Genomic DNA, 18,468 nt, shown 5'->3' on the forward strand with positions numbered 1-18,468 from the left:
TTAATATCTTTAATTATTGCTATCATTAATAAGACTAGACAATATTTTATAAGATTTTGTTATATTAATTAACTAAAAAAAAAAATAAATAGGTACCTTTACTAATTTAAATTGATAAAATAAAATTTGAGTGTTGTATTTTTTTAGCCTGATTTATTATCCACTTATGAAATAATAAAATTAGAATTACATATAATACATTTACATCAAAATAAATAATTTATAATTGAAAAATGGGTTGAGACAATAGAATCAAGACATTCATAGTTGTAGAATAAAAATTATGGGATTTATAAATCATACTCATAAAGAAGTATTGTGTCATATTTTAAGATCTTAAATACAATATGAGCACTTGGTTAAATTGTAGTTGTAATAAGTTTTTAATGGATATCATTGTATGCTTTCTTATTAGAATCTATTAAAAAAGTAAATTTTCTGTAAATAACAAATCAGTATGGGTTTGATCATTTATAACCTATTTAATTTCAAATTAAATGCATTTATATAAATCCTTAATGTAACTTTAATGGAAATATGTTTAAGGTTCAGCAGTATAAAAGTATATTTACATCAATGAAAGTTATTAATAGGTACCCTCCTAAAAGGCTATCAACATTCATACGAATAATGTTGAATATTTTGGGGGTTAAACACATCATTTTGTTCAGGTTGCAAATGACACACAACTGTTTGCCCATCTAGTACAGCAATCGTCCTAGCAGTTTGTTCTTTAAGTTGTTGCCTAAATGCTGCATTAAGAGCTGTATGGAAATTATGAGCTTCTGGATTTTGAGTAGGAGCCATAATAAGTGGCCTATGATCTCCATAACTTTTTGATGACTGACGACTCATATCACTGTTTCGTCGACCATCTTCATCGCTTAAATCAGATACAAGAGCAGCTTGTTCTCGCTCTCGTTCACGTTCTCGTTCTATTTCTTCATAAACTGGATCATCTATTCCAGCAGAAGCAGATATACCACCCATTATTTCAGAATATGTGTGGTTCCATGGACTGGTGGCTCGAACGCCACTCACACCAATGTACTTTTTTGATGAACAATTATTATCAACAAAACCATCACCAATAGTATTACATCGAAGTGAACACATTTTAGGTTCCCCACGATTAGTATGTACATAAGGCGGTTTATTTAGAGTGAAACAGTTATCTTGTATATTAGGTTTACTCTAAACAAAACGAAAAATTGTTTATATTAAATTTCATAAGTAAAATAGATTAATTATAAAATAAAGATAATATATAAATATATATATATATATATACCAGTGATGACTGTTTATGAAGAGTACCACTAAAAACAGCATTATTTTTTGGCAATTTAGTTCGCGTATAACTTTTTTGACAAGAACGTGAGTATGGTAACGTTGCACCACAAATGCCAGATTTATGATCTTCATTTGACAAGGAGTTTTCTAAACTTGGCAGGTCTATTTCATTTTGAATATCAACAACTTTAGTTACTGCATGTCTCTCGTGAGGTTGATGAAATGTCTGTAAAAAAAAAAATTAAAAAAATACCCAAGCATATTTTTAATTGTTTTTTTCTTTATAAAAATGTTATTAATTTAATTAAACTAACATTCATTCGATGAGATGACAGAGATCGTGGGGTTGAAGACTCAGCTATACTGCCTTGACTGTTTTGACCAACTGATGTACCATACAAACTAGTTCTCTGATTTTTATAATTTAAATCCAACTCTGGGGTAGAATTTAATAAACAACATTGCCATGGTAAAAATGAAATTATAGTTAACTCAGAAAATACCTTATACACCTAGAAAAGTTAATAAACATTTATTCTATTTTCAACTATTACATTCAAATTTATACAACTTACTGAATTATTTTTAATGCAGTAAAGTATAATAATTAACAATCCCTGTGAACAATTTACTGCAGAAAATAAATACAACATAAATGTAGAATATGATGCTATGTAAAGAAATGCTAAAGTCCATGTTAATGTTATGAAAACAAACAATAAAATTGCACTTTTTAACCACATTCTGTAAAAATATTAAATACAAAAAAATGTTAATATTAATATTTTATCATTATTACCGAAAGAAACTTACTTCAAAGATGTTATTTTTACATTTTCTTTACATTTGATAGACATCATAGTGGAATTACTTTTGATTATATATAATGATAAACATAAAAAGACTAGATTTACCTATACAAAAAAAAACATAAAATAATATATATATTACATACATTTTTAACATTATTATAAACTATAAGTAATAAAAAGTTTTACTTACAACAACCACAAACATTATACTATAAATAATAATAGTATTGGCTTGAAGGCAAAAAGAATTATTTGTACTATAGATAATAGGATCCATATAACAAGCTACAATAACAACTGTTAATGGAATTCCATAGCCAATCAAATAATATAAACGCATTTGTAATTTTTCTGAATCAAATGCTTCAATTAATGTAGCATACAAATGGAATCCTATAAATAATAAGATAATTTAATGAAGTAATCATTAAGTTAAATACTTATATATTATATGGGTATGTTCTAATTATTATATCACTAAAATTTTACTTGTTAAGATTTATTTTAATATGATTTATAACTATTCAAATATAATTACAACTTGACAATATCACAGTACAATAAAAATATATTACTAAAGATAAAATACAAAAATAATAATAAAAATTTAAAGATTTAAATTTAAATTTATTAGAAGTTTATTTTAAAAACATTTAGTTCGAACAAAATACGGATATTATTTAATAATCAATAAACATATGAAACCCAAAATAGTTGAACCTAAGCTTGAAAAGTACTTAAGTACATTATTAGTTTTAGAATGATTAAATATTAAATCAATATTGTATAATTAAACTAAAATGATTGATCACTAATATTGATTTACCTTCAATTAATGTCCATGTAAAAGAACATAATAACAGAATATGTAAAATAGCAGCCATTATTGTACAAATGAATACGATATTCTCTTGTGTTATTCCAAACATGAAAAAACATTCAACCAAAAAGAGGCAGAAAAACACATTTTTCAAAATCACTGTTCGATTTGACTGAAAATTAAAATTAAGATACATTAAAAACATTTTGTCTTTTAAAAATATTTAACTTTAAATATACTTACTTTAACAGTTAGCTGAAGAGTAATAGCAGCCAAAAGAAAACAAATTCCAGAAAATATACAACTAACATACATAGCCATGTTATTTGATGCAATTCTTAAGGATTCACTATCAGCATTTTTGAGGTCCATTAGTATAGCAAAATTTGTTAAATGATTACATTGACATAATGTATGCGTTTGATTAGAATATATAACTGAACATCCTTCTTCAGACCATCCACTGTAAAAATAAATAAATAATATTTATAAATAGTTCAATAACATTTAAAACAATATTATATTATGCACCATAATTAACTAACCTAAGCTCATACTATTAAAAAACATAAATCTATAACATATTTACATATTTTTTTTTGTTTTGAGAGTTTTATAACCAAATTTATATATAATATTAATAACATAACATTCAAAACAATAAATTTATTTTTAAATCAATGTAATTTGTGGTGGATTACATACTAATATTAATAAATATATATACAAACATAATAAACATTTATAAGAAGTGTAAAAAATAAAATGAATACATACTTTTCTGTATAATCCCAAAAAACACAAGTAGGATTACTAACATTGTCGATCTGAAGATGTTGAAAACATAATGTGACCGGTTGATGTAACTGAATATGTTTTCCTTTGCCAAGAGATGCAGACACAATTTTGCTATTTATAATACGCATACCATTAGCCATTTGAGGTTGAAGTATATTTTCTAAACTATCAAATGCTATATAAACTAGTCTTATATATCCAGATTCACTGTTTTCAAGTAAGGCTGATTTATGTAACTGTAACCAGGTATTATTCATAAAAATTCCATTCTCATGTGGATGTGGAAAAACTTCAGTATCAACATTGTTTGTAGCTATAACTCTTATGCTCAACACTAAAAAAGATACATACATTACATTAATTAATCATACATTAATATGAGATTTTACTAATAATGAATGTTCAGTTACTTACAGATATTTGGAACATTATGAGTAATTGTTTTTTCTTTTATTAAAATATCAGCAAGAAGAAATGAATTTTCTTCTAAGCCAATCAATAAATTTGTAGCTACACGCATTTGTTCACTAAATGGTAGATCCTTCCAAGAAGGATATTGAGATGAATTAAGCAAATTACTTCCAATCCGCACAACATATTGTAACAAATCAAAAACCATAGCTTCTTGCTGTTGCTTGTCTGGGAACGTTACCATATCTTTTTCCATTTTTTGAGCAACATCTCTTAACATTTTTGTTGTTGTCATCATGTCACCACCATATAAAGGTTTACTGTCAGTCACCTTTTAAACAAATATAACATTAAAACAATATTCAATGTATTTCAACAATTATAGTTACTTCATAAATTTTGTAAATATAAATAAATTTTTACATCAGTTCATACATAAGTTTTTCAATATTATACAAAACTATGCTGAAGTTGAATTTTATTCAACTATATATAATGTAATAATAATAATTGTATATACCTGAGAGAGATCGTTGGCAATATTAATAATAGAATCTCCTTGATGAAGTCTACCTTCTAAGCTTGATAACCATACAGAACGACACTCAGAAAGATCTGGAGTAGGAGGTGACCTAAATGTCACTCCTTTAATAAAAGTCTGACATCGCCATCTATAAAATATAAATAAACAAAAAAGTATTTTAAATATTGATGTAATGGCAATTAATAATTTATAATAATTATACCTTGCTACACCAGCAGCACCACCAGGACATGGCTGAACAGCTTCTTCTCCTGATTTAGTCCAATTCCAAAATAAACTTCTTGACGTTTCAGGAGAACACGACATATCATCTATTCCTTCAACATCAATTATACTTAACTGTGGTGGTAAATCACTAGTAGGTACAATCCATTCAGTCGTAACTGCACCTGCTACAATTTTTAAAGTATAATAATTATAATACAAATTTTACATATTAATTTAATTATTTGACTAGAATTATAATAAAAAAATAAAACAAAATCAGTTAATGTATAATAAATTTAGTTTCGATTAATTAAAACATTTTTTAATGTTTACTTCGTTTTTAATTTTAAAATATACAATAGATTTACATTTATAAACTTTTTTAAAAGTTTAAAATAATAACATATGATTAAAAATAATTTATTATCATTCTGATCTTTCTCTCTAAGAAACAGATTTACAAAATGTAGACTAATATATGTTAATATAAAAATTAAAAATAAAACATATAACATTCAAAAATAATTTTAAATTTATAACAACTATTAATATTATTAACAAATAAATATCACTCACTTGATCGTAAATGTTGTTCGTTATCAGTCTTAGTATTATTTTCTTTATAATTATTAATAATGGAGTTTTCTGATGTAGCTGCTGTACTTGTACTTGTAGTAGTTGAAACTGATACGGGTTCTTCTTCAACACTAGACTCAACAATATCATCTGACTGTGGTGATGATAACATTGGTGGAATTGGTGTTGCCGGTTTAAGAGTTAATAACTTATCCGCATTCCAAACACTGGGTTGTGATGTTGTAAACCATGGAGGGTTTGGCCTTAGTGTTGTAGTTGATAAAGATGCTAAATAAATGTAACAAGAATATTTATAGAATAAAAATAATTTAAGAATGAAAGTAGGTATTATATTTTATATTACCAGGAACACAATGATATTGTGCCTCAAGATATTTCATAGTACCAGGGCACGGATCAGAAAACAAACTTGTATTTGCTTGAATACTGCAATTCCTTTTTTCGTTGCATCTATTATAAATTAAATAATTAGTTTAGATTAAGTCTAAAAAATATAAATATTATATTAACCTGGCTTGCAATAGAGGTAAAGTATTCGTGGACATGCAATTAACACTCCAATCTGTATTGCCATGATCATTACATACAGTAATAGAATATCTACCATATATCGCCCTATCCAAATGAATAATTTCACCATCTTTACACTCCAATTTAAGAGGTTTTCCTTCACAGGCGTAAACAGTATCATAACGAGAAGTATCTATAAAATATAATTATTAAAACATAAAATAGTAAAAAAAATATTTTCAAATGTAATATTTTACCTTTAGCTAAGGTGACAGAAAACAAAACAGCCAACAAGAAGAATACAAGTTTGACATTTGCACTATTCATCAATCTTGCCATCTCCTATTTGACTCACTAAAAAATAATATATTATTGATTGATTAATTTATTTTTAAATAAAATAAAATTATTATTCAATATCAATATAATCAAAGGCAGTTATATTTCTGGTTCATGAATAAGGCTGAGATTTTAATGTTTTAAAAAATAGCAAAATATACTCTAAATGCTCTAAAACTGTGTTTTTCAACCTTTTCAATAATACGACACACTTCATCTCCAACAAAATTATCACAGCACACTAATCCAACCAATCCATATATTATATGAACTATATTTTATATACATATATATGTACACTATTTATTGTGAAATATATTAATACAATCGATCGATCGAGAGGGCTTTGACAGGCTTACTTACAATAAATAATATGTATCTACGATTAGTTAGAACAGTTTTCATCAAATATCGATAATAAGTTGGTAAATACATATATACATATAAAATAATTTATAAATTTATCACGGCACACTTCAAGGACGTTCGCAGTACACGGGTTAGAAACCACTGCTCTAAAATAATGAAAAAATGCTTTAAAAATCATATAAAATGCACTTTAAAAATGGGTAAAAAGAATGTTTTTATTGTAGTTTAAAATTATATTATAAAAATCATGTTACTAAAATATAACTATTTAATAATATAACTATTTAGTTATAATTATTTACATTTTATTTAACTTTATTTAAATTTAATTTATTTCATAATTTGTTATTATAATCGTCGTTGGAATCTTATAAATAGAAAAATTTCTTTCAAATACTTTAATATTATTTAATATTTGATAAAATACTTGCATGGTCTAATATGCTTATATTTATTAGTTTATTAATTTAGTAAATTATATACTAAACGTGCAAATTTTGAGTAAACTATTAAAATATTTAAAAATATAAAGATAAATTCTGAAAAATGCCCTAAAAACAGCAACATATGTCCTATATGAAAAAAAATAAAATTTTTCATAAAATGCAAATAATTGCAAAATAAAAACTGCATTAAATTAATCATTACCACTTGAAATACATTTTTTTCTTACAGACCAATAAGTTGGGACATAAAAAAAAAAGATGCATTTGCTTCAATATCCCAGCCTAATCATAAACAACAATGTATTTTTATACTTTTTCATTTAAGCTTTATGACTTGTGCATTTATAAAGCACTACCTATTTATAATTATTCAGTTTGTTAATTTAATATAACACATAAAAAGTAATTTTACTAAATGAAATAATATAATTCAATTATAATAAGAAATTAAATGTTTTCTAATATGAAAATGATTATCAATGCATCAAATAGAACTTCCATAGATTGATGTACTAATTTTATATTTATGATAAATATAGGTTATATAAAATATAATAAAATGAATTTAAATATATGTATACATATATATATATATATTATATTAATATAATGAAAGATTTTTGGACAAAGTATGTCTAGGATAAATACATGAACTGTAAGACCCTGGCTATAAATTAGCTACTATGTTTGACTCCACATATATAAGTGAAACTTTGTTCTCCAAAATGACGTTTTTAAAAAAATAAATACCGTTCAAGATTAACTGATCACCACTTTGAAAATACTTTGCATATCATTTTTTCTCCAAGAGTATCAAAATTTAAAAAATTAGCTCAAAAAATAAATGTAATTTCTCTCATTCAACTTAAGTACACAATTTTGTTATTATTAGTATAAATGTGTTTTTAATACAAAAATAAAAAAATTATTGATAAAATTATGTTTAAGTTTTTTCTGGCCTTCTAAATTTTTTATTTAAATTATCTAGACCGCTATAGAAATTAATTGCCAACTTTTGGTTTAACTTCTTAACATATATTTTTATTACAATAGTATAATTTAAATTCTAACAAATATGCAATCAATATAAGATAATATGCTACTATTTACAAAATTTTATAAGGATGAATTGTATATTTGTACTGCTATTCTTATTTTATTTCAATTATTAATTTCTTAAATGTGTGGTCTTTATTTTATTTTATGAAACTATGTGTAATATTTTATTTTTACAAAATACTTAATTCCAAACCTTTTTATAGTTATAACTTGTATAAATGGCAGAAAATGGAACCGTTTTCATTCTATAAAGTTACATCAACTGAAAATTTATTTGAAATATGTGGAGGAGATAACTAAGTGAATATCACATTAAAAACTCTTAAAGAAAATAGTAAGAAATTAATAGCTTAAATTATTCATGATATAATAATGTATCATTAATTTATTATATATATATAATTAATTATAATTTTGTATCATTAACATATTTATTAACAACTACATTTTAGTAAAATATTAAGAGTTTTTTTTTACAAAAATCTATAATCTAATATATCTAAACAATTTAACAAAAATAAAAATATAAAACTATTTACATACAATTAAATTATATTCAATATACCTATTTAAGATATTAAAATACTCATAGAACAAAATTGTTTTTATGATGGTTAGGTTAACATAAGTCATAGGAAATTGGACTACTCATTAAATTCCTACAAACACAAAAATTATACCTATAAAAATATTATAACTAATAAAAACAAACATTAAACATTTATTTATTTTTTTTAAAATTTTTTAATATTTTTAAAAGTACAACTTCAATAAACATGTTTATAATTTTATAACAAACTATAATAAATTGATTTAATTTCAATGTAAGTTATCAAAATATTTGCATTGTTATTTTCAAAAAATCAACTTTTAGTGACAATTTCAAACTTTTATGCCCACCTAATTGTTTTTTCATTACTTAATTAGATAAATAGGTGCTTTATTTTTCCTATCTTTATTTTGTGTTAAATAAAATGAAAAACATGTAATCATATTGAATAATTTTTAGACACAGGGATTTTCTAAATGCATCAGTATGTATATTTAAGGTTAAGTAAACACTTGATAATAAAAGGAAAAGATTAGATTTAAGCTCAATTTTTAAATTAATGAATGAAGATATTAACTGCCGAGAATTTTTTTCTTTTTTTGAACTTTAATGTTCTAAATCAAGGGTCACCAACTTTTTCAAACAAATGAGCTACATTTGATATTTAAGTCCTTGGTGATCGACATCCAGGAGAATTTAGGTCTTTAGGAATAGACTTTTTTGATGACAAAAAAAAAAGGTCTGCCACAAAAAATAAATATTTATTGTTTTTTCTTAATAATCTAATGTATTCATTATCCAATTATTTTATGTGATCGACCAACAGTGGTAAAATTAATTTTTACAGCAATTAACCTATAATCCTAGAAAGATCGACCAGTTTATTACAATCAACTGGTTGGCGACCCCTGTTATAAATAGTAGAACTAGACACGTTGAATAATTTTTAAATGCTACTCCAGCATTTAAACTATGGTAAAAATGCCCCTGTAAATAGATATTTTTATTAAATAAATAATTTTAATATTTTATAATTTTTATTTTTTTATTTGTCTCGTAAATTAGAATTAATGATCATAAAATAAGATAAAATATTTTACATTTGTAAAAATTTAAAAAACTTTTAATGAATAATACTGAACATGTTTTGATAACTAGTTGCTCCCTAATAAAATTTCATACCTGTATAGAAAATATTTTAAAGCTAGATATTTTAAGAAAATGTTACTGTTATCATATTTTAATTTTATTTAAAATATCTTAAATATTCAGACAAATTATTCTTTTATTAGCATATAAAGTATATTAAAATAAAACATTATTTACAGTTGGTACAGTATACGTACAGTAGTCCCTTTCTGATTCCATGGTATACAAATATTTCTGATTAAAAAAATCCGATTTACATTATTAGTCATTAACAGGAGATCGGTCTTGTAAAATAATACTGGTTCAAAAAATTATGCCCTGAATAATCATCATCTCTAACACTATTCCCTCCCATAAATATATCACGCTTACAAATTAAAAAAAGCTCATTTCATGTCTTTATCAACTACTCATTTCTTAACAGGTTTAGATTTATACTTTAACTTTTATTAATTAATATCTGATATGATTGTATGAAAATGTTATATCCATAAAAACAAAATCATTACTTGTACGTCCTTTTCTAACAAGAGAATTTTCATGTGTGTAGTCCACACTCTCAATGGAGTGGGTCAGGTGGGGGAAAGTATAGGCAACCAGAACAATGGCAGGAGAGAGAGACCACAGAAAATTCTGCAGAATATTTTTTGCACTGTACTACCTAAATTCATTTATTTAAAAATTAACGGATAACTTTACAGTACCAAAAATTCCAAAAACTCAACCAAAAATCTTACATAAGAAAATTAAATAAATAGGTATTATATATACTTAATATTGTTTAAAACATTTTATTTTAATGACATAACTTAACAAGATATTAACTTATAAATTGTATGTATTAAACAGGTATTAAGATAAATAAAATCAATTAAATCAAATACATATTTTAAAATATAACAGGATTATAGAAACCATAATGGAATGATAAAAAATATATATACTTAAAACAGATAACAAAATGAAAACAATCTTATAAGTTCCCTAAATCTGGTTATAATCACAGAATAAAACAGAATGGACACTGACTACAAATTACATGGGCAGCATAGGACAATAATGAAATCGGTCAGCCATTTTATTTGAGGTACAGTAGGAAGTCAGTAATATTTTATTCCATCATGAAATTGTAGTAATATTCATTATAAACTACTGTAACTACTATAAGCTACTGCGCATTTTCAAATGTTACTAATAGTAGTATTATTTTTCAAGGTATTAGGTGCAATAAGAGTTTGAGATTTGGGGGGCTTTTAAATCTTATACTATGGTATGACCATGGGTCAACCCCCAAACTCCCATCATTACCAAAATAATATAAATTGTGTTTTTGTAAATATATTACAATTTTATTAGTAAATTTACTACAACAATGATTTGCATTTTATAGTATTATATCGATATTAACGTTTTTAATGCACTTAAAAAATTTATATAATACTATTTAATCATCGATGAATCTATTTTATATTTTTTTTTTTTTTTAAATACTTCCCATTTTGAAATTCTGCACATGGTCCTGTATTATGGAAGACATAGTATCTAAAAAATGATCCACAAGTAAAAACTTCTTGGTACCCAGTAGGTCACCATGTTTCACACTGTTTGGTAGATCACATATTGAACAATTACCATAGTTGAAATTACAATTAATAACGGATATCAGTTATCACTGATTATAATTTGATAACAAAAGTACCTCAATTAAAATGGCAGCTGATTTCGTTGCCGCCGTGTTATGACCACCCCGTTATAACTTCAGGAATTAATGAATGATATAATCAGAGATATAATCTAAATTAATCTATTTCCAATAATTGAGAAATAAAAAACAAGGGTTTTTATTATTTCATTTAATATATTTATAAGTTAATCATATTAAGTTAGAGATAAAAATTAAATGTAGAGAAGTGTACAATATAACAATATTAAATACCTATACATCTGCCTATACACTAGTCATAAACGAGTAAAATAATTTTTATTACTAATAATAAAATGTACTGTACCTATATATTTATAACAGCAATAATGTTTAAAAAATATAAAGTTATTTGTAATACCTAATATAAAGTATTTTAACTTACTCTAAGATTGGTAATTATTTTAAAACACTAAAGTTATCAATAATTAAATAATATTACTCCAGTATATTATACAAAAAATGTAAAATATAACAATTAAGTGTTATATTTACAAGATAAATCAAATTACTTTGTATTTAACTGTAATAAATGCATTTAAAAATCATTATGCAAAAATAATGGTTAAAAAATCCTAGAACATTGAATATTTAAAAAAAAAATAGGTACTGACTGAAATATAACATTTTGGAATATTTCTTTATATATTAAAACAGGGATGGAAAACGTTTTTAAAAAAAATTATGAAACGAAAAAAATGAAAAACAAAAATAATTAAAAAACAAAAAAAATATAATAACAAAATCAATAAAACAAAAACAAATAAAAAATATCATAACGAAATCGAAAATAAAAACAAAAATACATTATAGTATTATACTATTATTTATTACGAAAAAAAAAAATATATCTGTTATCAAAAAATTGATAATTTTGATAACTAATAGGTAATTATTAACAAATAAAATATATTAATAGCATAATACAATAATTAATTATAGTCCACATGGCACATACACATTGCAGTGGAGACGATAAAATGATATTATCTTTCACGATGACGGTCATGGTGATAGTGTAATCTATACCATAGTTGCCGCTTCAATTATTATAATATGATTATATTATTATCTATTGATTTTAGCAGTTGATTAGGAATTGATTTTGTTTTATAATTTATTATGCCTACTCATTATCCTATTGGCTATTATATTTAATAGTAACAATAACATGACTTTATAGAAATCTGAATTAGTGTTTCACTAATTTTTACTTACTTTTTAGTCTTTACTCTTCACCAATGCACTTTGTAAAAATGTTTTATTTTAAAATTTTGAATCTTCTTAATTTCATATAAAATATAAACTATAATTTTGATTTGAAATTTAAATTTTAAATATTAAGAATAATTAATTATAACTTAAGTGCATTCCTATATTCAGTATATTGAATATTCATTGTAACTATTATTAGTTAGGTACCTATAAGAAATAAGTATATAAAAAAAAAAAAAAATTATCAAAAATGTTAATCGGAAACAATTTAGAAAAATAAAATTTTCAAAAACGTTATTTGGAAATAATAAAGAAAAATAATATTTTGAAAAACGTTATTTAAAAATACGGTTTTTAAAAACTTTTATCAAAAACATTTAAAAACGTTAAACAAAAACAATATTTTTTTAAATCAATTAACAAAAATTAAAAACGTTTTCCATCCCTGATTAAAACTATACTAAAAAATCTAATATTATTTATCACATATTTCAGTATTACAATAACTCATGTTATGAAATTATAAGCAATGGGCTTGAAGAGTCTCAGGATTTGACAGCCTCGAATTTACAAAAATTATATGTATACAAAATATCATCATTTTACATTTTATTCTTTTTTTAAAATTAGGCTAATAATAAAAATCAATATTGTAAAAAAATAGTCAAATCACAATTTATGTATTTAAAGGCCCCTGATATATGTTAAACCCTAGGCCTCATATTTCTTAAAAATAACTACATATACTACCTATTTAATAACAAATAGTAGATCTATTTTGAAATTTAAAAGATACTATACAATATTAAACATACTTAGATAAATTACATAGTAGATTAATTTTATTAAAATATTTAAGAGTATGCCAATTTTTGTAATACTTAAACTCTTAAATGTCATTAATAAATAATATACATTATTTTAGTTAATGTAGGTATAAAACACAATACAAATAGGGTTTATGAACTTTAATTTATATATATATACCCATACACTGTATGAGTATTTATAATTTTAAAATGTATACTAGACTTCTTTAATTATATTATGGACCATATATCAATAATTAGGTTTGAAATAGTAATTTTTATTAATTACATTTTTAGTTTTAAAAATGTTGGTTTACAATGCTGTATGTCAATAACAAACAATACTATTAACTAATAATAGTTAAAATTATTAAATAGCATTGCTTCTTTAACAAGTTGTGAAACATTTTATCTAAGTTTAAGAACGAATAGACATGAAAGTTTACCTTTTATATTTGCTATAACAATATGTGCTGTAAATCCATGTTCACTGTTTTCCGTTGATGGTAATATTGATGTAGCCACTGTCGCTCGATTGTCGTTTCATCAACAGACGAATAGCAACTGGCACATTGTCCGAACAGTGTGCAGTAAGTGTGCAGTAGCGAATGGCTGCAGATCACGATCAGTGGACATTTACGTAATAGTCCAATGAGCCCGGGTCATCACTGATGCTTACGCCACTGGTAACTTTGGACTCAAAAATTTGTTCCCCGGCAAGGCGTTTGCACAACGTCTGTGGTGATGTCGACATTAGACATCAGACCCAAAACGCACTGGATCGTCTCGGACACACGCCAGCGGCGCGATGGACACGACTTGTCACAGGCCCAAGCCGAACAAAACAATACACGCAGTCGACGGTGAAGCCAAGAAGACGAAACACACGCGCACACGAACACGACCGTCGTGACAGCGGCGGCGGCGGCAACGGGTTCGCGGACGACGATTGTTATTGTTATTGTGTCAACAATCGCTTCGGACGACGGTCACTGGCAAAAGACGTTTCTCGCATTTGATGCGTCTGCGGCCGTTGTTGTTGCGATCGACGTTGATGGCGACTGCACGGTGACGGCGATATCATTTAACGAGACGAGAGAACGCGGCGGTGATCCGACTACACCCGACGACGATCGCACTGGTCGACACGACGACAACGAGAAAACATCATTTTCTTGTACCGGCGGCGCGAACACACACGGCTACGACACACACGTAATAATAATAATAACAAATAATAACAATAATAACGAAAAAAAAAAAAAAACAATAAGATAGCTGCGGCGACACCACGATAGGTACTACGCGTACGGTCCGACCATTCCGTGACGAACGTGCGTGTGCGTGTGTGCGAGCGTGTAGTCGTTCCCGTACTATGCGTATATAATGTATATATATATATGTGTATGATATACAGTAATAATAATAATAATAATAATAGTTTATGCGCGTGTGTGTGTATGTAAATATATGTACAAACGAATACGAGATATGTGTGTGTGTGTGTGTGTGTGTGTGTAGTAGTAGTAGTAGTAGTAGTAGTACACACGCGTGGAGTGTGTTATGCACCGCAGTGGAGTTCTGTCGGTTTCGGTGAGCGGTGAGGTGAGCGGCGGGGAGAAGAATAAAAAAGAAATTCCATAGAAGAGAAACCGTAGAAACAAAAAGAATAACGGGTACCGGCGACAGCGACCGACGGCAACGTAGCCGAATACGAGCGCGGCGAGGTGCAGAAACACGGCTAGTTTCCCGTCGCACCGTACGCGAGTATCTCCCCCCCGGACCGCGGCGCCCGACACGGTGGAGTAGGTATTTGCCGAGAACGATGGCATGCGCCGCCGCCGCGCTACGCGTGTCCGCATCGCCGCATACCAGGGGTGACCAAAACGCACACGCGCTTACCGATCGGAATTTATATTAAATGCACCGCGCGATGACGGCTGTTCTAGGTATACGCGTGCGAGACATTCGACTGCCGTTGACCGATGCGCACGTACGGCAGGTATATCGAAATAATTGAAATTACATCGAGTCGACATCGGCAATGTCCCGTCACGAGACTATCGGGGGGGGGGGGGGGAGGAAAAAAAACTGGTCACCCCTGTCGTGCCGTGGCTAGAGGGCGGGAGTGCGCGTTTGCGCGTGTTTCGGCAGTGTTATTAAACGACGGCGGCGGCTGCGGCGGCGGCCAAATGATCCGTCGTTATCGTTCGTCGTCGCCGGCGGTACCGAGTGGTGGTCGTGGTTATACACCTGCACGCCGCTACCGCCCACGGAATTTTACCTTTGACGACGCGATTCCTATCGGTCGGGTCGCGTCATCGTCGTCACACACACACACACACACACACACACACACCTCCCTTGGTGCTCAGCGATCGCGACGTATGCGTGCCGCATATTATTATACCGTCGCGTTGACGGCGCGCTACACTTGTACATGTTTTTTCGGTGTGTGTGGACGATCTGATTGTGTGATCGTCGCCGCCGGTGACTCGTCGCCCCGTTCCATTGTTTCACCATATTAACAATTATATAAGAAGGACGATATTATTATTATTATTATTATTATTATTATTGTTATTATTATTGTCCCTCTCTTATTGTTTTATTTTTATCATTATTATTCGGTTTGATGTTTTCAACACGCGCCGTATCCAGTCGCGTGGTACGCAGCAGCTAACCAGAACAATGGAACGATATTTTTCATTCGAATTTCACGTACCTACCTACCACAAAGCGCAGTGTTATTATTCGTCATTTTTTAATGACGGAATGTAAATGCGGTCGATCTCGCTAAAATGTACCGAATTGCTATGCACACGATAATAGAGAACGCCGCATACCACCGATCCGCATAGCCTTCCCGCAGCGTGTTTCATGACCAACGCGTACAGCCGGTATTTTATTAACACGCGTGTCGGCATTTGATCATTTGTCCGTCGTCGCAGGTGTCGGAGTATTGTCCGCGGTCGTAACGAAACCGATGAATACCATCGGATAGATGAAACGACCCGAGTGGAACATACATTCTGTACTCGACGTAAAGTGGCGTCAAACCCACGTCCCATTTTCAGAGTTTTCGATAAAAAGTGAAAATTAATTTGTCAAGTGCGACATCGACTTAACATTTTCGAACTATGAAATTAATACTCCATGTGGTTTGTTTTATAATACACGACGCACAGACATTCTGTGGCGCCGTTACCCAATCGAGGTCAGGGCATGGCCTCTTGTTTTGTTTTGAAATTCATTAAAGGACCGATTGGTTCGAATTAATGGTTATAAACGGCGGTCGGCTTACGATTGTTTTATGGTTTAAATATTTTCATACATATTATGTTTTCGGTATGCCCGAATACTTTTCCAGAGCTTAGTTACGTAACAACAGCTGTTATAATAGCACCATTTAACTAACGATTTTTCAAAAACCTGTTATGAATATTAATATGATTACGAATCATTAACGCACGTAATGTAGTCGAATCTAGAGTCTTGTTTGTGGTGAATACCAATTCTAGTTCAAAATTGTTCAAACGCCCGGCCGTCCGGAGATTTCCGTAAAAATCGTAGACAAGAATACTAAAAAAAAAATTCCACGCATTGTGGATATTGCCTGCGTGTGACTACTACCACGACAGAGTGAATTGATGGGTGTACGCATAAAATTGTTATGATTCACACGCCCGGTACCTCGATTGATTATACTTCACAACTCCGCTTACGGAACGTGCCTTCAGACTGCGGGGGCGGAGGGAGTTCGTGGAGCACGTTGCGTCACCGTCGTCCTGAAGATGTGCATGCGTGTGTTTGTAATCATGATTTATGTCTGTGCAGCTTTTTTTTATTTATTATTTTTTTGTAATAGCGCAATATTTAAAAATTTGAAAACCGAAAAAATTATGCTCATTACTCATACGATACCTTTTGCTTTTAAAAAACCCGTAGATTTGTTATAATTACTCGTACAACATTTATTTGCCATTCACTTTATTAATATCTACGTTTTACTCGGAAAAAAAAATATTATCAACGTACGAATCCGAGTATAAAATATCTTAACAGAACTTTATATTCCGAACAAAACAAGAAATATATTATTAGTTAATTGTTCAACAAAGACGAGTTTTTTCTTCTCTTTATTACTATTTTGTGATAAAAGTAATCTGCACTAAATTACATACCTAAACTTTAATGCTACATTACTTTTAAGATCAAAAATTGCATAGGGAATGTCATTTTTCGAATAAATTGATCTTTTTCTGTTATCAAAATAAACTTGATATTAACACCAAATTGTATAGATCATAACCAAGTACAGTTATGTCTTATAACTTATAAACTATATACGGTACGCTATATTTTTTACACGATAATTATATTAATAACAATGATCAAAATAACTAGGGCTGAGGACTTCTTTTTTTTTTATATTTTTTTAGAAAGATCGTAAAAAAATTTTAGTGATCAACAAATGAGTTTTTTTTCAGAATGAGATCAAATTTAAAACTTAATTTTTCATATATTTGCATATTTTTTTATTATTGCAAATACATATTTGAGTATATTAAACAAATTAAGAACACATTTATGCATTATTAAATATACATGCACATAATGCACATGCATATTTGAGTATATTAAAAAAATTAAGAACAATATTTGACGTTTTTCGAAATAAATTCTTAAATAAGCTTAGACGAAAAAGAACAAATTGTTAAATGTATTATTTAAAAATCATATTTTCTTTAACGGTTAGTTTACTATTGACCGATAAAACCGATAATACTAAAACACGCAATGGAATTGAACTTCAGTTGTCCGTCATATTTTGTCAC

The 18,468-nt window shown here is 28.0% G+C and overlaps 1 protein-coding gene across 1 annotated transcript; it reads right to left on the bottom strand.

The window, feature by feature from the left end:
• Positions 1-266: 266 nt before the first annotated feature.
• On the bottom strand, positions 267-15,014 carry LOC112683380 (latrophilin Cirl). Its single transcript, XM_025554402.1, has 17 exons — positions 14,077-15,014; positions 6,250-6,346; positions 5,993-6,185; positions 5,826-5,932; positions 5,462-5,749; positions 4,881-5,070; positions 4,655-4,805; positions 4,138-4,465; positions 3,703-4,057; positions 3,169-3,388; positions 2,932-3,097; positions 2,296-2,498; positions 2,107-2,207; positions 1,869-2,037; positions 1,608-1,805; positions 1,292-1,519; positions 267-1,194 (listed from the first exon to the last, which is right to left on the bottom strand). Exons 2-17 carry the CDS (start codon positions 6,329-6,331, stop codon positions 613-615), a joined length of 3,561 nt encoding a protein of 1,186 aa, XP_025410187.1. The 5' UTR covers positions 6,332-6,346; positions 14,077-15,014; the 3' UTR covers positions 267-612.
• Positions 15,015-18,468: the final 3,454 nt, after the last annotated feature.

The sequence above is a fragment of the Sipha flava genome, unplaced genomic scaffold, assembly GCF_003268045.1.
Source record: "Sipha flava isolate LNK unplaced genomic scaffold, YSA_version1 225_pilon_pilon, whole genome shotgun sequence".
Lineage (NCBI taxonomy): Eukaryota > Metazoa > Arthropoda > Insecta > Hemiptera > Aphididae > Sipha > Sipha flava.